The following is a 26,866-nucleotide window of genomic DNA, read 5'->3' on the forward strand; positions in this document are numbered from 1 at the left end:
AGGCCTGTTTCTATATATTTAGATAAAAATGCTCTATTCCACCAAATTCGGGTGCGTCTGTGTAATAAGTCTTTGAGTTTTTTAATTGCCATATGTGTGTCCCTGCCACCACCTGCCACCGGTAACTTGGGCTTATCACAAAAGACCTCATCAATACGTGTAAGCCACGACTGCTCACGTGCTTTATAGTCCATGGTTATTTTGGAGCCAGAAGCTGTGAAAAACACAGATGACAGGAATAATATATAACCTCTCCAAACCATTATTATAAGTATGCAGGACGATGTGCAAATCTACACCTATATGCTAATTGCATATTAGAAATTTTAGCGACTCAACATTAGCAATATATAGAAAAAAAGAACTGAGTCATAGCTAATTATAGAAAATACAAAATTGTTTTTATTAATGCCAAATAGTACACAAAAACAGATATATATAAAACAGGTGATATATTATGCCACGTGTGGATGTCCCAAAATTTATATCGGCCTGACATCACGCCAATTAAGAATACGCACACGGGAACATGTGCGTGACATTCAGGCGGCAGCCTCTATAACGGATCTTACTTTACTAAAAACTATCCCTAAACATTACAAGTTATTTCATCATTGTAATCCAAAAACCTTCATGGTCAGAGGCATTCAACACGTCCGCAGTGGCATCCGTGGTGGAGATATAAAACGACTTTTAGCACAAAAGGAATGCAGGTGGATCACCATTTTGGGGACAATGTCCCCTAACGGACTTAATGAATCACAGGGATTTGCTTCTTTCCTCTAGTTATATTTATGCGTCTTTTTGCCTGAGTGTATGCCCTGCCACCTTCTCTGCCATTGGTTTGTTTTTAAAGGCTGGTTTTACTTTTTTGTTTTGGTTTACTTTTTTATTTCCTGTTTAACTACTATATTGTTTTGTCTTTTTTTTCTATTAAGTGATGATATCCTGTTATATTTCGCCTGTATGACTCCAGTGGTGATCGCCATGATGGCTGAAAAACTACCATATCCATATTTACCGGATTTTGTTTGCAAGAGCCTGAAGCCGGAAATTCCATATATTGGTGTCCATACTTTGGACTAGAAAAATGGACTATATTATGATTCTCTATAATTGAACTATCGGCATTCGACTCTGTTAATTGCTAGATATATGATAAGTATAGAAACCAATGCATGATATATGTAACTTCTTTTTTGCATACATCACTTGTATTTCCTTGATATTGAGATATTGGATTTCTTGCTGTAATATCCCTAATTTAGCCCTATCATAATATAAACCGCTGTGCGTTTTGTAATTATACGCACCATATAATGCCGCTATTCAGCTTCACTTGGCCCGGCTTGGTTGCCTGGTAACGCGGTGACGCTGGCTGTCCCATGTGGCCGGATCCGGATGGGCGGGGCGGGGGCGCAGCGGCGCCGGCTTCTGTATACTTGGTTGCCTGGTGACGGCTAGACGTCGGCCGCCCCAGCTGACTAGGTCCAGATGTCCGGTGCTGCTGCGCGCCGGTCCCGCCCTCTGTGTATCTGGTCGCTGGGTAACGGTGAAACTCCGCCCGCTGTATGTGACCGGATCCACTTTGATTAATCCGGTGTATGATGTATATGGTTGCGCACATGCGCGCAAAGTCTATTCACATTGGTGCTTATCATCCAGGTGACTGTGTGTCACCAATATAAATACAGGAACCATCACCTTTGCTAGCCACACCCCCTGAAGAAGGTCATCTCGTACTGAAACGTGCGTTGGGGAATTGGTCCCGGCTCCAGTGCTCTGCATCATGACGGGTAATGTAATTTGACTTAGACCTTTTACATTCTGTTTCTTTGTGCCACCAATGTTTACTGTTTTACCAGAAATATGAAGGCAGTATAGGTGTTGTGATTTATCCAGGGGTAGCAATTAAGCACCTATAGGAATATCCTGTTCTTTAAAGCACCTAGTTACATCTGCCCCCTTTTTCTTATTATTACCTATATGGTGACACATCCAAACCTCTATTTGCCCATGATGTACAGCTCTGTAGCCGGCACCTGATATCTTGGGATCTTTGTATCACTGACCCAGTGTTTATTTTTAGTCCATTTGACTGTTTTACACGTGCTCCTTTTATATTTATCTGTTTTTGTGTACTATTTGGCATTAATAAAAACAATTTTGTATTTTCTATAATTAGCTATGACTCAGTTCTTTTTTTCTATAAGTATGGGGCATCATGTGTGGCCATTATACAGTATGGAGCACTGTGTGGCCATTATACAGTATGGAGCATCATGTGTGGTCATTATACAGTATGGAGCATCATGTGTGGCCATTATACAGTATGGGGCATCATGTGTGGCCATTATACAGTATGGGGCATCATGTGTGGCCATTATACAGTATGGGGCATCATGTGTGGCCATTATACAGTATGGGGCATCATGTGTGGCCATTATACAGTATGGAGCATCATGTGTGGCCATTATACAGTATGGGGCATCATGTGTGGCCATTATACAGTATGGGCCATCATGTGTGGCCATTATACAGTATGGGGCATCATGTGTGGCCATTATACAGTATGGAGCATCATGTGTGGCCATTATACAGTATGGGGCATCATGTGTGGCCATTATACAGTATGGGGCATCATGTGTGGCCATTATACAGTATGGAGCACTGTGTGGCCATATTTTTTTGTTTATAATTATAGTATATAAAACAGTGTGATCAGCAGTGCTAAATGGGTGTGGTTGGGACGTGGATATGGGTGTGACTAATTATGAATGGGTGTGGTCAGAGGCGTAGCCTAAAATTTGCCGCGGCGCGCGTTGCGCGCCACAAACTTTGTCCCTCTTTCCCATCTTCAAAAGTTGGGAGATATGGTAGTGTACAAGTAATTATGGCAGCGCTGTCACCATGACACCCCGTGCCCCGAAGATAATGTCTACCGTACGCAACAGCGTAAAGGAAGATGTACACATCTATGGCAGATTTACTTTATATAAAAAGTTACAAAATTGTATATATTCCAAAATAATCTGCGACTTGTCGCCACAAAATTCTTAATGACGAGATAAATGTGTTATGTGCTCCTGAAGGTCAAAAATGGGGGTAACGCTGCAATCTTCATTTACTCAGCGTATGAAGAGCACATAACGCTGCTGCTAGGAGAAATGAACATTATGGAATAGACATGAGAAAACGGAACGTTATGGGATGGATGGATACACGAGGGCACATCCCTACAGAGGACGCTGCCTCCACCCATTGAGCACTGTGGACGGAGCACTCAGCTGCGCATGCGCTCTGGGAGCCGCTGTGCTGCGTTGTCAGGGCCGGTTGCTATGGACACTGAGGACTCGGAGCGGTTCTGACTCCCTGAAAGGTCGGTTCTGTGGAATTTCTGTGGTCACGTGACGGGCGGGTGAGATGATGCAGGGTGTAATGTGTGCGCCCTGTGGTGCTGCAGTGTCGGGGCGCCCTGTGGTATAATGTGTGTGGCGGTGCGTCTGGGGGGCTTCTGGTTCCTTCACCCCCTGAGCTGGGGGAGTTCTTGCCCTATTTCTGCACCTGTTATACAGATCAGGTTACTTGCAGGTTTTTCTGTGTGTTTTTATTGCGTCTTTGACGCTGCGGTTTTCGTCTTTTGTTGTTGTCATGCTTTAAATAAAGTTGCTTGTTGATACTTCCTGGTATTTGCTTTGATAAAACTTTAATGCTATACGTAGTGCTGATTACGTGCATTTTTGATGTGTTTCCTCCACAGAAAAGCACTTACACTACACGTGCATTTTTTTACCTGCGGAATTTCCGCATCTAATGTAAGTCTATGGGAAAAATCCGCACAGAAAACTCAGCGTACCCACAAGAGAGATTCACATGCTGCAGATATGAGACTCGCTCTGCAGCTCAGATTACGCTGCGGAAACAAGAAGCGTAGAGGGAATGAGTTTTCTATAAATCTCATCCATTTTGCTACTGTAAGATGCTGCGTTTTAGGTGAAGCAAAAATGGACCAAAAGCTCATTGTGGGAAAGTGACTGCCGACTTATATACTAAGGCCGGACAACCTCTAAGGGTATGGCTCCACGGTACGGCTTGCCGGCGGGTTCGCCGCAGCGGCGAAGCCGCTCGGCGCTAAGCCCCGCCCCCTTTCTGGGACGCGATGGTGCCAGATGTGTACAGTACACATCCGGGATCATCGCACCCCTCGCCATAGGGCCCTGTGATATGCCTTGAGGGGATGCTGCGTCCCCGCAAGGTGTACGGACATGCTGCGTTCTGAAAAGACGCGCAGCATGTCCGGAGCCGCAGGGCCGCCGCGTGCGGGTTTCCACGCATAGTGGAGACGGGATTTCATAAAATCCCCTCCACTATGCTGGAACATCTGGACGCTGCTTGTTTGACGCTGCAGCGTCAAACAAGCAGCGTTTCCGTACCGTGGAAACATACCCTAAGGGTATGTGCATACGTTCAGGATTCCTTCAGGATTTGGTGCAGATTGGACGCTGCGCACAGCTGCAACGTCCAGTCCGCAGCGTCCAGATGTTACAGTATGGCCGGGGTCACACTAGACCGTAATACGGACGAATGCTATGCGATAAAAAATCGCATAGCACTCGGCCCAATGTTAATCTATGGTTCAGCTCCCATCATCCGATATTTTCTCCACCGTATTTCGGATCCGAGGGAACTCGCAGCAGGCTGCGATTGTCAGCGTATCTCGGCCGAGACTCGCCAATGCAAGTCTATGGGTGCGAGAAAAACTCGGCTTACACACGGACCATGCGTGTGCATTGCGAGAAATACGCAGCGCTGCTCTATAGAAAAGCCGGTAATTCAATTGCCGGCTTCTCATTTCTCCTTCACAAACCCGACAGGATATGAGACATGGTTTACATACAGTAAACCATCTCATATCCCCCTTTTTTTTGCATATTCCACACTACTAATGTTAGTAGTGTGTATTTGCAAAATTTGGCCGCTGTAGCTGCTAAAATAAAGGGTTAAATGGCAGAAAAAATTGGCGTGGGCTCCCGCGCAATTTTCTCCGCCAGAATGGTAAAGCCAGTGACTGAGGGCAGATATTAATAGCCAGGAGAGGGTCCATGGTTATTGGCCCCCCCGTGGCTAAAAACATCTGCCCCCAGCCACCCCAGAAAAGGCACATCTGGAAGATGCGCCTATTCTGGCACTTGGCCACTCTCTTCCCACTCCCTGTAGCGGTGGGCTATGGGGTAATGAAGGGTTAATGTCACCTTGCTATTGTAAGGTGACATTAAGCCAGATTAATAATGGAGAGGCGTCAATTATGTCACCTATCCATTATTAATCCAATTGTTTGAAAGGGTTAAAAAACACACACACACATGATTTAAAAGTATTTTAATGAAATAAACACAGCGGTTGTTTTAATAATTTATTGCTCTCTCAATCCATTTTCAGACCCTCGCTTGGCAAAACAATAAACGCACAAGATACATACCTTCTGATGTCCTATCACGTCCCACGAGGTAATCCATCTGGAGGGGTTAACTAATATTACAGGCACGAGCTGCGATAAACCACTCGCTCGTGCCTGTAATCCCCGGGTGCTGAAAGGAAAGCAGTGATCTATACTTACATTCAGTCGCGGTGATGCGCCCCTGCTGGATGTTCTCATGAACTGCAGCCTGGGAACTTTTTCCCACGCTCCAGGTCATATGAGGACATCCACCAGGGGGCGCATCACCGCGACTGAAGGAAATGTAGGTCAATGACCTACATTTCATTCATTCGCCGGGGATTACAGGCACGGAGCACAGCTGCATTTGCAGGGCTCCTGCCTGTAAAATAATTAACCCCTTCAGATCATGGATTACCTCGTGGGACGTGACTGTTCAGCTGAGGGTATGTATCTTGTGCGTTTATTATTTTTCCAAGCGAGGGTGTTGCTGATGGATTGAGAGAGCAATAAAATACTGAAACAACCGCTGTGTTTATTTCATTAAAATAATTTTAAATAATGTGTGTGTTTTTTAACCCTTTCATACAATTGGATTAATAATGGATAGGTGTCATAATTGACGCCTCTCCATTATTAATCTGGCTTAATGTCACCTTTCAATAGCAAGGTGGCATTAACCCTTCATTACCCCATATCCCACCGCTACAGGGAGTGGGAAGAGAGTGGCCAAGTGCCAGAATAGGCGCATCTTCCAGATGTGCCTTTTCTGGGGTGGCTGGGGGCAGATGTTTTTAGCCACGGGGGGGCCAATAACCATGGACCTTCTCCTGGCTATTAATATCTGCCCTCAGTCACTGGCTTTACCATTCTGGCGGAGAAAATTGCGCGGGAGCCCACGCCAATTTTTTCCGCCATTTAACCCTTTATTTTAGCAGCTACAGCGCTGAAATTTTGCACATACACACTACTAACATTAGTAGTGTGGAATATGCAAAAAAAAGGGGATATGAGATGGTTTACTGTATGTAAACCATGTCTCATATCCTGTCGGGTTTGTGCAGGAGAAATGCAAAGCCGGCAATTGAATTACCGGCTTTTCACAGATATCGCGCTGAATGAAATATAAATACAGAATATATATATATGTGTCTCAATGACATATCTCTATATATATATACTGTATATATGTTTTCCCGAACATTTGAGCACATAAATCCATTAGATGTCGGTTTTGCAAGCTTGCGAGAAAATCTCGGCATACGGATGCCATACGGATGTCACACGGATCATTTGATGCGAGGAAATCGCATCCTCGCACTGCACACGGATCACTGTTTTTGAAACATTTGTGCGATTCTCGGCCGTGAAAAACGGACCGTTTTTTTATACGTTAAGTGTGTCCCCGGCCTATAGAGGAGGGAATTTTATGAAATCCTGTTTCCACTATGTGCGCACGGCCGCATCTGCCGGCCCTGTGTTTACACGCATGCGGCGCCTCTTTATAGACCGCAGCATATCTATTTATCTTGAGGAGACGGAGGACAAATAACCCGGTTTATGTACACCAGAGGTGTCAAACTGCATTCCTCAAGGGCTGCTAACAGGTCATGTTTTCAGAATTTCCTTGTATTGCACAGGTGATCATTTAATCACCTGCACAGAATGATTCCAGCACCTTGTGCAATGAGAAGGAAATCTTGAAAACACGCATGGTTTGAGGCCCTCGAGGAATGCAGTTTGACACCCCTGATGTATACGATGCGGTGATTCCACATATGTTCAATCAACACATCCGGAATCACCACACGTACAACAGGGGGCAGCGCTTTGGGCGGAGCGGGGTATCCGCTGCTTCCAAAGCGCTACGTTTCCTGACCATGGAAACATAGCCTAACCATGTCTACCAGGTACACATGAATTGGCCAATTTATGCACTAACCTTTCTCAATTTTTCATATTTCTAGTGCAGTAATGCAATTCAATTTTCATGTTTCATATTTGCATACTATGGTGCTACAGAGTGCTGCCTTTTTTGTATTTAACCACCTGTTCACACTTAGGCTGGTTTCACATTTGCGGACGAAGGCTTTGCGGAGGACTGTGTAGTTCCCCCGTGAAGCCCCGCCCACTGCCGCACCTCTTCCTTCAGCTCCGCCTATGTCTGCATGTGTCCTGCGTACCTACCTTTAACATTGGGTACGCAGGCCATACGGATATATGCAGATGCAACATGTTGCATTTTTTTGCGGTTAGTGCAGCGTGAAAACTATGCATGCGGAGGCATCTGCATACATCCGCATGGCCTGCATACCCAATGTTAAATATAGGGTATGCAGGACGCATGCTGACATAGGCGGAGCTGAAGGAAGAGGCGTGACAGTGGGCGGGGCTTAACGGATTAACTACGCAGTCCTCCGCAAAGCCCTCGTCCGCAAATGTGAAACTAGCCTTAGTCTGTGTTTGGATGTGACGGTCAGTTTTTCAAACTGATCCCTCACTGACCTGCTGACCCACCCCTTAGTTTACATAATAATATATTATATATATATATATACAGTACAGACCAAAAGTTTGGACACACCTTCTCATTTAAAGATTTTTCTGCATTTTCATGACTATGAAAATTGTACATTCACATTGAAGGCATCAAAACTATGAATTAACACATGTGGAATTATATACTTAACAAAAAAGTGTGAAACAACTGAAAATATGTCTTATATTCTAAGTTCTTCAAAGTAGCCACTTTTTGCTTTGATGACTGCTTTGCACACTCTTGGCATTCTCTTGATGAGCTTCAAGAGGTAGTCACCGGAAATGGTCTTCCAACAATCTTGAAGGAGTTCCCAGAGATGCTTAGCACTTGTTGGCCCTTTTGCCTTCACTCTGCGGTCCAGCTCACCCTAAACCATCTCGATAGGGTTCAGGTCTGGTGAATATGGAGGCCAGGTCATCTGGCGTAGCACCCCATCACTCTCCTTCTTGGTCAAATAGCCCTTACACAGCCTAGAGGTGTGTTTGGGGTCATTGTCCTGTTGAAAAATAAATGATGGTCCAACTAAACGCAAACCGGATGGAATAGCATGCCGCTGCAAGATGCTGTGGTAGCCATGCTGGTTCAGTATGCCTTCAATTTTGAATAAATCCCCAACAGTGTCACCAGCAAAGCACCGCCACACCATCACACCTCCTCCTCCATGCTTCTCGGTGGGAACCAGGCATGAACAGTCCATCCGTTCACCTTTTCTGCATCGCACAAAAACAAGGTGGTTGGAACCATAGATCTCAAATTTGGACTCATCAGACCAAAGCACAGATTTCCACTTGTCTAATGTCCATTCCTTGTGTTCTTTAGTCCAAACAAGTCTCTTCTGCTTGTTGCCTGTCCTTAGCAGTGGTTTTCTAGCAGCTATTTTACCATGAAGGCCTGCTGCACAAAGTCTCCTCTTAACAGTTGTTGTAAAGATGTCTGCTGCTAGAACTCTGTGTGGCATTGACCTGGTCTCTAATCTGAGCTGCTGTTAACCTGCGATTCCTGAGGCTGGTGACTCGGGTAAACTTATCCTCAGAAGCAGAGGTGACTCTTGGTCTTCCTTTCCTGGGGCGGTCATCATGTGAGCCAGTTTCTTTGTAGCGCTTGATGGTTTTTGCCACTGCACTTGAGGACACTTTCAAAGTTTGCCCAATTTTTCGGACTGATTGACCTTCATTTCTTAAAGTAATGATGGCCACTTTTTTACTTAGCTGCTTTTTTCTTGCCATAATACAAATTCTAACAATCTATTCAGTAAGACTATCAGCTTTGTATCCACCAGACTTCTGCACAACACAACTGATGGTCCCAACCCCATTTATAAGGCAAGAAATCCCACTTATTAAACCTGACAGGGCACACCTGTGAAGTGAAAACCATTCCCGGTGACTACCTCTTGAAGCTCATCAAGAGAATGCAAAGAGTGCACAAAGCAGTCATCAAAGCAAAAGGTGGCTACTTTGAAGAACCTAGAATTTAAGACATAATTTCAGTTGTTTCACACTTTTTTGTTGTATATAATTCCCCATGTGTTAATTCATAGTTTTGATGCCTTCGGTGTGAATGTACAATTTTAATAGTCATGAAAATACAGAAAAATCTTTAAATGAGAAGGTGTGTCCAAACTTTTTCTCTGTAATATATATATATATATATATATATATATATATATATATATATATATATATATATATATATATATATATATCTTGAAAAAAATTCCCTTCTGCAAGCAGGCATTTTCATAAAATGTGTATGTGCTCCATCACATCCTTACAATTAAGCACTACTGAGCATTTTTTACCCCAACATTGTCTATAGGGGGTTGGAAAGGAGTTAAGAGATGGCCGTGACTAAGGACACACTGGTCCTGATTCTTTAAAGCTTTTACTCCCTAAAGGTGGCATTAAATCTTTGAAAAGTCTAAGGCTGTGTGCACACGTTGCAAATTTGATTGCAGATCCGCAGCGTTTTTTGCCGCATGAGATTGCATCAGATCCGCAGTGTAGTGCGCAACCAATGTAAGTCTATGGGAACCTCAGACTTGATGTGCACATGCTGTGGAAAAATCCGCACCGAAACGCAGCTTTTTTTTTTCTGCAGCATGTCACTTCTTTTGTGCGGAACTGCAGCGTTTCTGCACCCATTGACTTGCATTGAGTCAGGCACATCCGCAACAAAACTGCAGATGTAAAAAAGATCTGCGGTTTAGCTGCGAGTGAAACGCTGCCGGTCGGGAGGAGGGAAGTGTGAGGGTGGTGACTGTGAGTGTATGTGTGTGTGGGTGGGGTCTGCGGGCTATCCGAGGGGCTGTCCGGGGGTCTGCGGGCTGTGTGGGGCTGTGTGTCGCTGTCTGGGGCTGTACGGCGCTGTCCAGGTGTGTGCAGGGCTGTCTGGGTGCATGCGGGGCTGTCCGCTACAAGTCCCATCTGGCTATGCCTGCTACAGTGACAGTGATTGACACATTAGCCAATGATGGGACAATAGTAGTCCCATCATCCGGCTAATGTGTTGAATGTAAAAAAAGACAAAAACACATATACAGTACATACAACATACAGTACATACAACATACAGTACATACAACATGTAACATACAGTACATACAACATGTAACATACAGTACATACAACATATAACATACAGTACATACAACATACAGTACATACAACATACAGGACATACAACATACAGTACATACAACGTACAGTACATACAACATATAACATACAGTACATACAACATATAACATACAGTACATACAACGTACAGTACATACAACATACAGTACATACAACATACAGTACATACAACATACAGTACATACAACATGTAACATACAGTACATACAACATATAACATACAGTACATACAACATACAGAACATACAACATACAATACATACAACATGTAACATACAGTACATAGAACATATAACATACAGTACATACAACATACAGTACATACAACATACAGTACATACAACATGTAACATACAGTACATACAACATGTAACACAGTACATACAACATACAGTACATACAACATGTAACATACAGTACATACAACATACAGTACATACAACATACAGTACATACTACATATAACATACAGTACATACAACATATAGCATACAGTACATACTACATACAGTACATACTACATACAGTACAACATATAACATACAGTACATACAACATACAGTCCATACAACATGCAACATATAGTGCATACAACATATAACATACAGTACATACAACACACAGTACATACAACATGCAGTACAGACAGTACATACCGTACATATACACGACACATACAGTACATACAACATAGAGTACAAACTCACCAATCACCTTGATCCCGAAGCCCTTGCTCACCTGTAAAAAATATTAAAATAATAAACAATATACTACCTGATCCGCAGTTATCCAATTAATACGAGTGTCCCACGACAAACTCCCTTGGAGAGCATCCACAATCAGCTGATGCGACCGCTCTCCAGGGGCTCCGGCAAAACAATGACGGAAGGTATCCTTCCGCACTGTATCCCTCCGCCGCTGTGAGAAATAGTTCCTACTCTCACTTGTGGCACTGCTGTGTGGGAAAATTCCCATGCAGCTTTGCTATAAAGTGAGAGCCTGAACTAAGGTAACCTCTTCAGTGATGCAATGCAGGAGCCATTGCTATCACCCGATGTCACTGTTCTATAGGGGAGATCGTCGCGGGACACTCGTTATTAATTGGACTAAGGCGAAAAGGTAGTATACGGTTGGTTCATTATTTTAAATTTTTTGCAGGCGATCGAGGGCATCGCAGGAATTAGGTGTGCTAGTAAGTATGGTGAAATTAAGAATATTAAAATACTTTTTTCTGGCTGTGTCTTTATTTTTGTTTAACTCTTTCACTACTATAGGATTAGTAATGGATAGGCATCTTATTGACGCCTCTCCTTTATTAACGGGGCTTAATGTCACCTTAGAAGGTGACATTAGCCCCTTATTGCCCCATATCCCACCGCTACAGGGGAGTGGGAAGACAGGGGCTAAGTGCCGGAATTGGCGCATCTAACAGACGCGCCATTTCTGGGGCGGCTGGGGGCTGGTATTTGTAGCCGGGGGGTGGGCAAATATCCATGGCCCCTCTCTAGGCTATGAATATTAACCCGAAGCTGCGTAGCCTTTTTGGCTATAAAATATAGGGGGACCTCACGTCATTTTTTTGGGGGGTCCCCCTATTTTAATAGCCAGTAAAGGCTATGCAGACAGCTGCAGGCTGATATTCATAGCCTGGGAAGGGGCCATGGGTATTACCCCCTTCCCTGACTACAAATATTGGCCCCCGGCCATCGGCTTTTCCCCTCTGGTGCAGAAAATTGTGCAGGAGCCCACGCCATTTTTTTCCCTTTTTATTTTAAATAAACATGTTCGTTAATAAACATCAGTCTTGCTATTATATATCTATGGCTATATCTATAGATATACTTGTAGATAGATATATCTATAGACAAAAAAACACAGCAGCACTTGTACATGAATCTAGGCCATGTGAAAACACAGACAAATATTCAATATGAATTATACTTCAAAAATATTTTTTTACAAATATTTTTCAAAAATTTTTTTTCATAAAACTTACAGTAATGAAGATTCTTAGCGCATAAATTGGCCAATTCATGTGTGCCCATCAACCACGGCAAGGTGATCTCCCTCTGATGGGTCCTACTCTACCGTACATGCTACTCTTGGGCCACCAGCCTACAACTATGGACAAAACATGTCACTCTGGGCTAAACCTACAATTTATGGGCAGGTAGAGCTGATTACCGCCACCTGCAAGGTCAATGGGAGGAGTGCAAGATCAGTGTGGATGCAGCCACATCCAATAACTAAATAGAGAAAAAAAAAAACAACCAGCACCCCTAATGTGAACATGTGCAAAGCTGCAAGCTGCATCATATAGACAAAAAAACACAGCAGCACATGTACATGAATCTAGGCCATGTGAAAACACAGACAAATATTCAATATGAATTATACTTCAAAAATATTTTTTTACAAATATTTTTCAAATGATGAGTGACATGTTTTGTCCATAGTTGTAGGCTGGTGGCCCAAGAGTGGCATGTACGGTAGAGTAGGACCCATCAGAGGGAGATCACCTTGCGGTGGTTGATGGGCACACATGAATTGGCCAATTTATGCGCTAAGAATCTTCATTACTGTAAGTTTTATGAAAAAAAAATTTTGAAAAATATTTGTAAAAAAAAATAAAAAAAATAAAATATATTTTTGAAGTATAATTCATATTGAATATTTGTCTGTTTTCACATGGCCTAGATTCATGTACATGTGCTGCTGTGTTTTTTTGTCTATATGATGCAGCTTGCAGCTTTGCACATGTTCACATTAGGGGTGCTGGTTGGTTTTTTTTCTCTATTTAGTTATTGGATGTGGCTGCATCCACACTGATCTTGCACTCCTCCCATTGACCTTGCAGGTGGCGGTAATCAGCTCTACCTGCCCATAAATTGTAGGTTTAGCCCAGAGTGACATGTTTTGTCCATAGTTGTAGGCTGGTGGCCCAAGAGTGGCATGTATGGTAGAGTAGGACCCATCAGAGGGAGATCACCTTGCCGTGGTTGATGGGCACACATGAATTGGCCAATTTATGCGCTAAGAATCTTCATTACTGTAAGTTTTATGAAAAAAAAATTTTGAAAAATATTTGTAAAAAAATATTTTTGAAGTATAATTCATATTGAATATTTGTCTGTGTTTTCACATGGCCTAGATTCATGTACATGTGCTGCTGTGTTTTTTTGTCTATATGATGCAGCTTGCAGCTTTGCACATGTTCACATTAGGGGTGCTGGTTGTTTTTTTTTCTCTATTTAGTTATTGGATGTGGCTGCATCCACACTGATCTTGCACTCCTCCCATTGACCTTGCAGGTGGCGGTAATCAGCTCTACCTGCCCTGTTGTGAATTTGGTTTCTGGGCTCCCCCGGTGGTTATTGGTGGTACTGAACTTGTGTGCTTCATCTCCTCTGTTCACCTGTTTCCATCAGGATGTGGGAGTTTCTATTTAGCCTTGCTCCTCTGTCATTTCTATGCCGGCCAACAATGTTACCAGAAGCCTTTCTGTTGCATGTTCCTGCTCCTAGACTACTATCAGCTAAGTTGGACTTGTAGTCCTTAGATTGTTTTGCATTTTTGTTCCAGTTCTCTGTTTTTGAATATTTCTGAGGCTGGAAGCTCTTGTGAGCTGAAATTGCCACTCTGGTGTCATGAATTGATATTAGAGTCTTAAAGTAATTTCAGGATGGTGTTTGAAAGGGTTTTCAGCTGACTGTGAAGTTCCCTTTTCTGTCTTCCTACTATCTAGTAAGCGGACCTCAATTTGCTAAACCTATCTTCATACTTCGTATGTCATTTTCCTCTAAAATCACCGACAATATATGTGGGGGCTACTGTCTGCCTTTTGGGGAAAATTTCTCTAGAGGTAAGCCAGGTCTGTATTTTCCTCTGCTAGGGTCAGTCAGTCCTCCGGCTGGCGCTGGGCGTCTAGGGATAAAACGTAGGCACGCTACCCGGCCACTGTTAGTTGTGCGGTAGGTTTAGCTCACAGTCAGCTCGAGTTCCCATCTTCCAAGAGCTAGTCCTTTTGTATGCTTTACTACGGTCTCTTGCCATTGAGAACCATGACACTGCCCATAAATTGTAGGTTTAGCCCAGAGTGACATGTTTTGTCCATAGTTGTAGGCTGGTGGCCCAAGAGTGGCATGTACGGTAGAGTAGGACCCATCAGAGAGAGATCACCTTGCCGTGGTTGATGGGCACACATGAATTGGCCAATTTATGCGCTAAGAATCTTCATTACTGTAAGTTTTATGAAAAAAATTTTTTGAAAAATATTTGTAAAAAAAAATAAAAAAAATAAAATATATTTTTGAAGTATAATTCATATTGAATATTTGTCTGTTTTCACATGGCCTAGATTCATGTACATGTGCTGCTGTGTTTTTTTGTCTATATGATGCAGCTTGCAGCTTTGCACATGTTCACATTAGGGGTGCTGGTTGGTTTTTTTTCTCTATTTAGTTATTGGATGTAGCTGCATCCACACTGATCTTGCACTCCTCCCATTGACCTTGCAGGTGGCGGTAATCAGCTCTACCTGCCCATAAATTGTAGGTTTAGCCCAGAGTGACATGTTTTGTCCATAGTTGTAGGCTGGTGGCCCAAGAGTGGCATGTATGGTAGAGTAGGACCCATCAGAGGGAGATCACCTTGCCGTGGTTGATGGGCACACATGAATTGGCCAATTTATGCGCTAAGAATCTTCATTACTGTAAGTTTTATGAAAAAAAAATTTTGAAAAATATTTGTAAAAAAATATTTTTGAAGTATAATTCATATTGAATATTTGTCTGTTTTCACATGGCCTAGATTCATGTACATGTGCTGCTGTGTTTTTTTGTCTATATGATGCAGCTTGCAGCTTTGCACATGTTCACATTAGGGGTGCTGGTTGTTTTTTTTTCTCTATTTAGTTATTGGATGTGGCTGCATCCACACTGATCTTGCACTCCTCCCATTGACCTTGCAGGTGGCGGTAATCAGCTCTACCTGCCCATAAATTGTAGGTTTAGCTCAGAGTGACATGTTTTGTCCATAGTTGTAGGCTGGTGGCCCAAGAGTGGCATGTACGGTAGAGTAGGACCCATCAGAGGGAGATCACCTTGCCGTGGTTGATGGGCACACATGAATTGGCCAATTTATGCGCTAAGAATCTTCATTACTGTAAGTCTTATGAAAAAAAATTTTTGAAAAATATTTGTAAAAAAATATTTTTGAAGTATAATTCATATTGAATATTTGTCTGTGTTTTCACATGGCCTAGATTCATGTACATGTGCTGCTGTGTTTTTTTGTCTATATGATGCAGCTTGCAGCTTTGCACATGTTCACATTAGGGGTGCTGGTTGGTTTTTTTTCTCTATTTAGTTATTGGATGTGGCTGCATCCACACTGATCTTGCACTCATCCCATTGACCTTGCAGGTGGCGGTAATCAGCTCTACCTGCCCATAAATTGTAGGTTTAGCCCAGAGTGACATGTTTTGTCCATAGTTGTAGGCTGGTGGCCCAAGAGTGGCATGTACGGTAGAGTAGGACCCATCAGAGGGAGATCACCTTGCCGTGGTTGATGGGCACACATGAATTGGCCAATTTATGCGCTAAGAATCTTCATTACTGTAAGTTTTATGAAAAAAAAATTTTGAAAAATATTTGTAAAAAAATATTTTTGAAGTATAATTCATATTGAATATTTGTCTGTGTTTTCACATGGCCTAGATTCATGTACATGTGCTGCTGTGTTTTTTTGTCTATATGATGCAGCTTGCAGCTTTGCACATGTTCACATTAGGGGTGCTGGTTGGTTTTTTTTCTCTATTTAGATATATCTATAGATACATAGATATATCTATCCATATATCTATCTAACTATCCATATATCTATCTACATCTATCCATAGATATATCTATCTATACATATATCTATAGATAGATATATGAATAGATATATCTATGTATCTATAGATCTATCTATATGTAGATCTATCTATCTCATTAATTCTATCGATAGATAGATAGATAGATAGATAGATAGATAGATAGATAGATAGATAGATAGATAGATAGATAGATACGGGATAGATAGAAGGAATGAGATAGATATAGCTATTCATATATCTATCTATAGATATATCTATGGATAGATGTAGATAGATATATGGATAGATATACAGTATCTATCTCATTCCTTCTATCTGTCATCTATCTATATATCGATCTCATTCCTTCTATCTATCACATATCTATCTATCTATCTATCTATAGATAGATAAATAGAAGGAATGAGATAGATAGATGATAGAATAGATAGAAGGAATGAGATAGATGATAGATGGAATAGATAGATAGAAGGAATGAGCTAGATAGATGACAGATAGATCTATACATAGATAATATCCATCGATATATATATATATATATATATATATATATATATATATATATATATATATATACACTCACCGGCCACTTTATTAGGTACACCTGTCCAACTTCTTGTTAACACTTAATTTCTAATCAGCCAATCACATGGCGGCAACTCAGTGCATTTAGGCATGTAGACATGGTCAAGACAATCTCCTGCAGTTCAAACCGAGCATCAGTATGGGGAAGAAAGGTGATTTGAGTGCCTTTGAACGTGGCATGGTTGTTGGTGCCAGAAGGGCTGGTGTTGTGAATCTGCTTTTGGGCTCCTTCTGGTGGTGGCTAGTGGTACTGGTGACTCGGGTGTGTTTTCTTTCTCAGTTCACCTGTTTTCATCAGTAGTGGGGAGTTCCTATTTATTCCTGCTCTTCAGTCATTGCCTCGCCGGCCATCAATGTAACCAGAGCCTTTCTGTTGCATGTTCCTGCTCCTAGACTACTGATCAGCTAAGTTGGACTCTTAGTCCTAAGTTTGTTTGCATTTTTGTTCCAGTTTACAGTTAAGTCTTTCTCTGTAGCTGGAAGCTCTTGTGGGCTGAAATTACCACTCCGGTGTCATGAGTTGACACATGAGTTTTAAAGTAATTTCAGGATGGTATTTTAAAAGGGTTTTCAGCTGACCGTGCAGTTCCCTTTTGTATCTTTCTACTATCTAGTAAGCGGACCTCGCTTTGCTGAACCTACCTTCATACTGCGTATGTCTTTTCCTCTGAACTCACCGTCAATATATGTGGGGGGCTTCTGTCTCCTTTTTGGGGGAATTTCCCTAGAGGTAAGCCAGGTCTGTTTTTTCCTCTACTAGGGTAAGTTAGTTCTCCGGCTGGCGAGAGACGTCTAGGGATAAAACGGAGGCACGCCCCCCGGCCACTATTAGTTGTGTGGTAGGTTTAGCTCACGGTCAGCTCGAGATTCCATCACCCAAGAGCTAGTCCGTTATTTATGTGTCCTGACGTTCCCCTGCCATTGGGAACCATGACAGTATGGCCGGCCAAGTGTTAAAACTGTTGGCAGAAGAAAGGAGAGAAAAAGAAGTCTGCAAATTTTTTTTTATTTTTTTTTTTCCCTTGGTGCTTGCTCTATAGTTGAATCAGTTGCATTTCAGCTCTAATTGCAGTCTTTGTCTCCCTCTCCTTCTAACCCTTGAATGGCTCTGATCTCACCTGCTTAAAATGGATCCTCAGAGTTTGGCTACAGGTTTGAATAATCTTGCCACTAAAGTTCAAAATTTACAGGATTTTGTTATACATGCTCCTATATCTGAACCTAGAATTCCTATACCAGAATTTTTCTCCGGAGATAGATCTCGTTTTTTGAATTTCAAATATAATTGTAAATTATTTCTTTCTCTGAGACCTCGCTCCGCTGGAGATCCCGCACAGCAGGTTAAGATTGTAATTTCCTTGCTGCGAGGTGACCCTCAAGATTGGGCATTTGCATTGGCACCAGGGGATCCTGCGTTGCTCAATGTGGATGCGTTTTTTCTGGCTTTGGGGTTGCTTTATGAGGAACCTAATTTAGAGATTCAGGCTGAAAAAGCCTTGATGGCCCTGTCTCAAGGGCAAGAGGAAGCTGAAATATACTGCCAAAAATTTCGTAAATGGTCTGTGCTTACTCAGTGGAATGAGTGCGCTTTGGCGGCGAATTTCAGAGAGGGTCTTTCTGATGCCATTAAGGATGTTATGGTGGGGTTCACTGCGCCCACAGGTCTGAATGAGTCCATGACAATGGCTATTCAGATTGATCGGCGTTTGCGGGAGCGTAAACCTGTGCACCATTTGGCGGTGTCTTCTGAGAAGGCGCCAGAGAATATGCAATGTGATAGAATTCTGTCCAGAAGTGAACGGCAGAATTTTAGGCGAAAAAATGGGTTGTGCTTCTATTGTGGTGATTCAACTCATGTTATATCAGCATGCTCTAGACGCACAAAGAAGGTTGATAAGTCTGTTTCAATTGGCACTTTACAGTCTAAGTTTATTCTATCTGTGACCTTGATTTGTTCATTATCGTCAATTACCGCGGACGCCTATGTCGACTCTGGCGCCGCTTTGAGTCTTATGGATTGGTCCTTTGCCAGGCGCTGTGGGTTTAATCTAGAGCCTCTGGAAGTCCCTATACCTCTGAAGGGTATTGATTCTACGCCATTGGCTAGTAATAAACCACAATACTGGACACAAGTGACTATGCGTATGACTCCAGACCATCAGGAGGTGATTCGCTTCCTTGTGTTATACAATCTACATGATGTTTTGGTGCTCGGATTGCCATGGTTACAATCTCATAATCCAGTCCTTGACTGGAAAGCAATGTCTGTGTTAAGCTGGGGATGTCAGGGGGCTCATGGGGACGTACCTTTGGTTTCCATTTCATCATCTATTCCCTCTGAGATTCCGGAATTTTTATCTGATTATCGTGATGTTTTTGAGGAGCCTAAGCTTGGTTCACTCCCTCCTCACAGAGATTGCGATTGTACCATAGATCTGATTCCAGGCAGTAAATTTCCAAAGGGTCGTTTGTTTAATTTATCCGTACCTGAACATGTTGCTATGAGAGAGTATATTAAGGAGTCCCTGGAAAAGGGACATATTCGTCCTTCTTCATCTCCCTTAGGAGCCGTTTTTTTCTTTGTGTCTAAAAAAGATGGCTCTTTGAGGCCGTGTATTGATTATCGACTCTTGAATAAAATTACAGTCAAATATCAGTATCCTTTGCCACTGCTGACTGATTTGTTTGCTCGAATAGAGGGGGCTAAGTGGTTCTCTAAGATTGATCTTCGTGGGGCGTATAATTTGGTGCGAATTAAGCAGGGGGATGAGTGGAAAACCGCATTTAATACGCCCGAGGGCCATTTTGAGTATTTAGTAATGCCTTTTGGTCTTTCAAATGCCCCTTCAGTCTTTCAGTCCTTTATGCATAACATTTTCCGTGAATATTTGGATAAATTTATGATTGTGTATCTGGATGATATTTTGATTTTTTCGGATGACTGGAACTCTCATGTCCAACAAGTCAGGAGGGTTTTTCAGGTTTTGCGGGCTAATTCCTTGTGTGTGAAGGGTTCTAAGTGTATTTTTGGGGTTCAAAAGATTTCTTTTTTGGGGTACATTTTTTCCCCTTGTTCCATTGAGATGGATCCTGTCAAGGTTCGGGCTATTTGTGATTGGACGCAACCTACTTCTCTTAAGAGCCTTCAGAAATTCTTGGGCTTTGCTAATTTTTATCGTCGATTTATAACTGGTTTTTCGGATGTTGCTAAACCTTTGACTGATTTGACTAAAAAGGGTGCTGATGTTGCTGATTGGTCCCCTGCTGCTGTGGAGGCCTTTCGGGAGCTTAAGCGCCGCTTTTCTTCTGCCCCTGTGTTGCGTCAGCCTGATGTTGCTCTTCCTTTTCAGGTTGAGGTCGACGCTTCCGAGATCGGAGCTGGGGCGGTTTTGACGCAGAAAAGTTCCGACTGCTCCGTGATGAGACCTTGTGCGTTCTTTTCTCGAAAATTTTCGCCCGCCGAGCGAAACTATGATATTGGTAATCGGGAGCTTTTGGCTATGAAGTGGGCTTTTGAGGAGTGGCGTCATTGGCTTGAGGGGGCTAGACATCAGGTGGTGGTATTGACCGATCACAAGAATCTGATTTATCTTGAGTCTGCCAAGCGCCTGAATCCTAGACAGGCGCGTTGGTCGTTGTTTTTCTCTCGGTTTAATTTTGTGGTCTCATACCTACCAGGTTCTAAAAATGTGAAGGCAGATGCCCTTTCTAGGAGTTTTGAGCCTGATTCCCCTGGTGATTCTGAACCTACAGGTATCCTTAAGTATGGGGTGATATTATCTGCTGTTTCCCCAGACCTGCGACGGGCTTTGCAGGAGTTTCAGGCGGATAGACCTGATCGTTGCCCGCCTGGTAGACTGTTTGTTCCTGATGATTGGACCAGTAGAGTCATCTCGGAGGTTCATTCTTCTGCGTTGGCAGGTCATCCTGGAATCTTTGGTACTAGGGATTTGGTGGCTAGGTCCTTCTGGTGGCCTTCCCTGTCTCGAGACGTACGAGTTTTTGTGCAGTCTTGTGATGTTTGTGCTCGGGCCAAGCCTTGTTGTTCTCGGGCTAGCGGATTGTTGTCATCTTTGCCTATTCCGAAGAGGCCTTGGACTCACATCTCTATGGATTTTATTTCTGATCTCCCTGCTTCTCAGAAAATGTCTGTCATCTGGGTGGTGTGTGACCGTTTTTCAAAGATGGTTCATTTGGTACCTTTGCCTAAGTTGCCTTCCTCATCCGAATTGGTTCCTCTGTTTTTTCAAAATGTGGTTCGCTTGCATGGTATTCCGGAAAATATCGTTTCTGACAGGGGGACCCAGTTCGTGTCTAGATTTTGGCGGGCATTCTGTGCTAGGATGGGCATTGATTTGTCTTTTTCGTCTGCGTTCCATCCTCAGACTAATGGCCAGACGGAGCGAACTAATCAGACCTTGGAGACTTATTTGAGGTGTTTTGTGTCTGCGGATCAGGATGACTGGGTTGCCTTTTTGCCGTTGGCAGAGTTTGCCCTCAATAATCGGGCTAGTTCTGCCACTTTGGTTTCTCCTTTCTTTTGCAATTCGGGGTTTCACCCTCGTTTTTCTTCCAGTCAGGTGGAGTCTTCGGATTGTCCTGGAGTGGATACTATGGTGGATAGGTTGCATCGGATTTGGGGACAGGTGGTGGACAATTTGAAGTTGTCCCAGGAGAAGACTCAGCATTTTGCCAACCGCCGTCGTCGTGTTGGGCCTCGTCTTCGTGTTGGGGACTTGGTGTGGTTGTCTTCCCGTTTTGTCCCTATGAGGGTTTCTTCTCCTAAGTTTAAGCCTCGGTTCATCGGTCCTTATAGGATTTTGGAGATTCTTAACCCTGTATCCTTTCGTTTAGACCTTCCGGCATCTTTCGCTATCCATAATGTCTTCCATCGGTCGTTGTTGCGGAGGTATGAGGTGCCGGTTGTTCCTTCTACCGAGCCTCCTGCTCCTGTGCTGGTTGAGGGTGAATTGGAGTATGTTGTGGAGAAAATTTTGGACTCCCGTAGACTACAATATCTGGTTAAGTGGAAGGGTTATGGTCAAGAAGATAATTCTTGGGTAACTGCTTCTGATGTTCACGCCTCTGATTTGGTTCGTGCCTTTCATAGGGCTCATCCGGATCGCCCTGGTGGTTCTTGTGAGGGTTCGGTGCCCCCTCCTTGAGGGGGGGGTACTGTTGTGAATCTGCTTTTGGGCTCCTTCTGGTGGTGGCTAGTGGTACTGGTGACTCGGGTGTGTTTTCTTTCTCAGTTCACCTGTTTTCATCAGTAGTGGGGAGTTCCTATTTATTCCTGCTCTTCAGTCATTGCCTCGCCGGCCATCAATGTAACCAGAGCCTTTCTGTTGCATGTTCCTGCTCCTAGACTACTGATCAGCTAAGTTGGACTCTTAGTCCTAAGTTTGTTTGCATTTTTGTTCCAGTTTACAGTTAAGTCTTTCTCTGTAGCTGGAAGCTCTTGTGGGCTGAAATTACCACTCCGGTGTCATGAGTTGACACATGAGTTTTAAAGTAATTTCAGGATGGTATTTTAAAAGGGTTTTCAGCTGACCGTGCAGTTCCCTTTTGTATCTTTCTACTATCTAGTAAGCGGACCTCGCTTTGCTGAACCTACCTTCACACTGCGTATGTCTTTTCCTCTGAACTCACCGTCAATATATGTGGGGGGCTTCTGTCTCCTTTTTGGGGGAATTTCCCTAGAGGTAAGCCAGGTCTGTTTTTTCCTCTACTAGGGTAAGTTAGTTCTCCGGCTGGCGAGAGACGTCTAGGGATAAAACGTAGGCACGCCCCCCGGCCACTATTAGTTGTGTGGTAGGTTTAGCTCACGGTCAGCTCGAGATTCCATCACCCAAGAGCTAGTCCGTTATTTATGTGTCCTGACGTTCCCCTGCCATTGGGAACCATGACAGGCTGGTCTGAGTATTTCAGAAACTGCTGATCTACTGGGATTTTCACGCACAACCATCTCTAGGGTTTACAGAGAATGGTCCGAAAAAGAAAAAATATCCAGTGAGCGGCAGTTCTGTGGGCGGAAATGCCTTGTTGATGCCAGAGGTCAGAGGAGAATGGGCAGACTGGTTCGAGCTGATAGAAAGGCAACAGTGACTCAAATCGCCACCCGTTACAACCAAGGTAGGCCTAAGAGCATCTCTGAACGCACAGTGCGTCGAACTTTGAGGCAGATGGGCTACAGCAGCAGAAGACCACACCGGGTACCACTCCTTTCAGCTAAGAACAGGAAACTGAGGCTACAATTTGTACAAGCTCATCGAAATTGGACAGTAGAAGATTGGAAAAACGTTGCTTGGTCTGATGAGTCTCGATTTCTGCTGCGACATTCGGATGGTAGGGTCAGAATTTGGCGTAAACAACATGAAAGCATGGATCCATCCTGCCTTGTATGGAGCATCTTTGGGATGTGCAGCCGACAAATCTGCGGCAACTGTGTGATGCCATCATGTCAATATGGACCAAAATCTCTGAGGAATGCTTCCAGCACCTTGTTGAATCTATGCCACGAAGAATTGAGGCAGTTCTGAAGGCAAAAGGGGGTCCAACCCGTTACTAGCATGGTGTACCTAATAAAGTGGCCGGTGAGTGTATATATATATATATATATATATATATATATATATATATATATATATATATATATATATAGATCTATCTATCCATTGCATTCCTTCTATCTATCTATAGATCTATCTATATTTATATCTATTATCTATCTCTGTCTATCTGTCTGTGTGTGTAATGGAGATGGAGTGTGGTTGGACAAATGTAAAAGAGGAGTTTGGACAATAAGTGACGTCACAAATCTTTTTGTTCAATAATACATCTTTATTTAGCTTTCAAAACGCGCAAAAACGCATTAAAAACGCATTAAAACTAATAAAAAACGCACCTGCGTTTTCTGCCAAGAGATGCAGATTCAGTGCAGAAAAATCTGCAAGCAAATCTGCAATGTGTGCACATACCCTAAAGATTTTACCTAAAGAGTTTGGACAATAAATGACGTCACAAATCTTTTTTTTGTTCAATAATACTTCTTTATTTAGCTTTCAAAACGTGCAAAAACGCATAAAAAACACATTAAAACGCATAAAAAACGCACCTGCGTTTTCTTCCAAGAGATGCGGATTCAGTGCAGAAAAATCTGCAAGCAAATCTGCAACGTGTGCACATACCCTAAAGATTTTTGTGCAACTTGCAGTGGTGCCAAAATTTTCGGACTTTTGGCATATTCACGCCAGTTGTTCTCATCTCTACAGAGCTGGGGTGTGACACAACATTCATGAAGAGCGTCTAATTAATAACTAGCTGTGGCATTCCCTACGCCAGAAATCTCACTCCAGTGAGACTAGAGTAAGATTTCAGGTGTAACGCACGGAGGCACAAACTACTCATCAGACGCTCTAGATTCATGAAGAAGTATGCTCCCTTCATGAACCGGGAGCATCTGACCCCAGATCGCCCCTTATCAAGACCGGCAAGTCTTGATGAATCGCCACTGTGCGATGGAAACTTATTAGTGTTGTGTCCGCACAGTACTTTCTCATCAGTTTTACTTCTATTTAATGACTGAAAAAAGAAGTTTTTAATTTGTCAGCCTGTGTGTCAAAAACCAAGATGAAAGTGGAGATGCTGGGCTTGGGACTACTAGTGCGCTTTTTATAATCAAGCATAGTAGCACTGAAAATTATGTGAGTTCTTGCAAGTTTTTTACCATTTGCGACTTTTTGGGGTCAAAAACTGACATCCGTTTTTAGATAGACTTAATTAACACTTCTCCTGTCTAAATATTTATTATATGGCTTCTCATGCCCACATCCTGCCCAGCTCTGCATTAAACTGTAAATCATCTTCTCCTCATTTCCTTTTCAGTGTTTCTGAGTGACCTATAAACAGTTACATTTGCTTCCATTATAAGTAGTGATGAGCAAACGTGGTCCTATAAGGTGTTATCTGCGCATGCTTGTGTGCTGAGTGACTTCGGCATGCTCCAATAATATGTTTAAGTCATGCAGCCATGGGGACACGAACATATTTTTCGAGCACGCCAAAGACACTCGGTTAGCACACGAGCATGCTCAGATAACACCTTATCCGAGCACATTCGCTCATCACTAATAAGCAGACATTTAGCTACTGACAGACCTCCCACCTCCAGCACTGCCTTGATCAGTTGCTATTTTAACTTACGAACCGCATACGTAATAGTCAAAAGTCATTTGAACCTCCTGCCATTGGAGGGGATCGTCCCGCAGTCTAATGGGTATAGGGGCCACCTGACTCTCCCTAGACATCATAGGAGAAATATCCGGCCTGTTGGATTTCCAATGCTGATCCTTTTGTTCTCCCAGGACATAAGCAGCTGCCAGAGGAGTGTGACAGCGGCTCTCTCATAGAGAATACAGCAACACTGAGGGAGTTGGGAGAGATCGCTGTCAGCCAAATGATCATTCGGATGACAGCTATTTAACCCCTTAATGACCGCCGATGCACCTTTTCACAGCGGCAATTAAGGGTACTAAATTGGGATATAGCGCCCCCCAGAGTCGGATTTTCTCCAGGATCTCGGCTGCCAGGGGTAGCCGAGACCCCAGAGAACATGATTCGTGTCTGTTTTTACCGACCCCGGTTTTGCGATTGCTCCTATTAACCGTATAGCGGCAACCACAAAGAAAAAAAAAAAGTCTGTTGTGCCATTTAATTTCTCTCTCCTCTGATGTGATTGCACATCAGAGGAGAGAGAAATAGGGTCTCCAATCACCCCCGGTAACTCCCAGTGCTCGGCCCTCGTGCTTTCCCCCCCCCGGGCGCCGCCATCTCTGTTATGACCTGGTGGTTAAGGAGCAACATGGGACGAGCTCTGAGGAGATGGTATCTTTACTGACCGCAGTTCCTGAACCTAAGACAACACTAGAAGTAGCCGTGGAATGTTCCTGTCACTCACTAGACATCTCGTCACAGCCGGAGAACTAACTACCCCTAGAGATGGAAACAGGAAAGCTATCTTGCCTCAGAGAAAATTCCCAAAGGACAGACAGCCCCCCACAAATATGAACTGTGAGTGGAGAGGGAAATAACATACACAGAATGAAACCAGGATTAAGCAAAGGAGGCCACTTCTAACTAGATAGACAGAATAGGAAAGGATACTGTGCGGTCAGTATTAAAAGCTATAAAAATCCATCACAGAGTTTACAAAAAATCTCCACACCTGACTAACGGTGTGTAGGGCAAATCTGCTTCCCCAGAGCTTCCAGCTTAACTGAATATTAAATACTGACAAGCTGGACTAGAGCAAACATAAAATGAGCTGAATGATTAAGTCCACAGCAAGAGGACAACAAATGAACATGCAAGGACTTATCTTTGCTGAACAGGACCGACTATCAAGGAAATCCAAGGAGAGATCTGAATCCCACCAAGAAACATTGACAGCTGGCACTGGCTGAAGATCAGAGCCAGGCTAAATAGCAGAGCAGGAGAGACGATCAGTGGAAGCAGCTACTAAGCTAAATCCAAGGAGCAGCAGTTCCACTTAAAACCACCGGAGGGAGCCCAAGGGCAGAATTCACAAAAGTGCCATTTACAACCACCGGAGGGAGCCCAAGAACGGAATTCACAACACATCTCCTCCCGGGAAGAAAATGGCGGGCACATGTGCCCGGCAACAATAGGTAGATTTTTCCTATTGGTTCATTTTGGTTACTGTGATAGACCATATGACAGTGATAAAAAAAAAAAAATAGTGAATAACCCCCCCCCCCCCTTAGTTAGGG

General features: G+C 43.2%; 1 protein-coding gene across 2 annotated transcripts in view; it reads left to right on the forward strand.

Moving 5' to 3' along the window:
• The first annotated feature begins 3,187 nt into the window (after nt 1–3,187).
• The window catches only part of LRRC63 (leucine rich repeat containing 63), a 68,993-nt gene continuing 45,314 nt past the window's right edge, over nt 3,188–26,866 (forward strand). For both annotated transcript variants that reach the window (XR_013223976.1, XM_077297377.1), the window contains exon 1: nt 3,188–3,379. Coding sequence is in view for 1 of the 2 variants with exons in the window: in XM_077297377.1 (XP_077153492.1) it covers nt 3,211–3,379 (169 nt within the window). In the remaining variant the exon portion in view is untranslated. The remainder of the gene's footprint in view (nt 3,380–26,866) is intronic.

Source organism: Ranitomeya variabilis, chromosome 3 (genome assembly GCF_051348905.1).
Source record: "Ranitomeya variabilis isolate aRanVar5 chromosome 3, aRanVar5.hap1, whole genome shotgun sequence".
Classification (NCBI taxonomy): Eukaryota; Metazoa; Chordata; class Amphibia; order Anura; family Dendrobatidae; genus Ranitomeya; species Ranitomeya variabilis.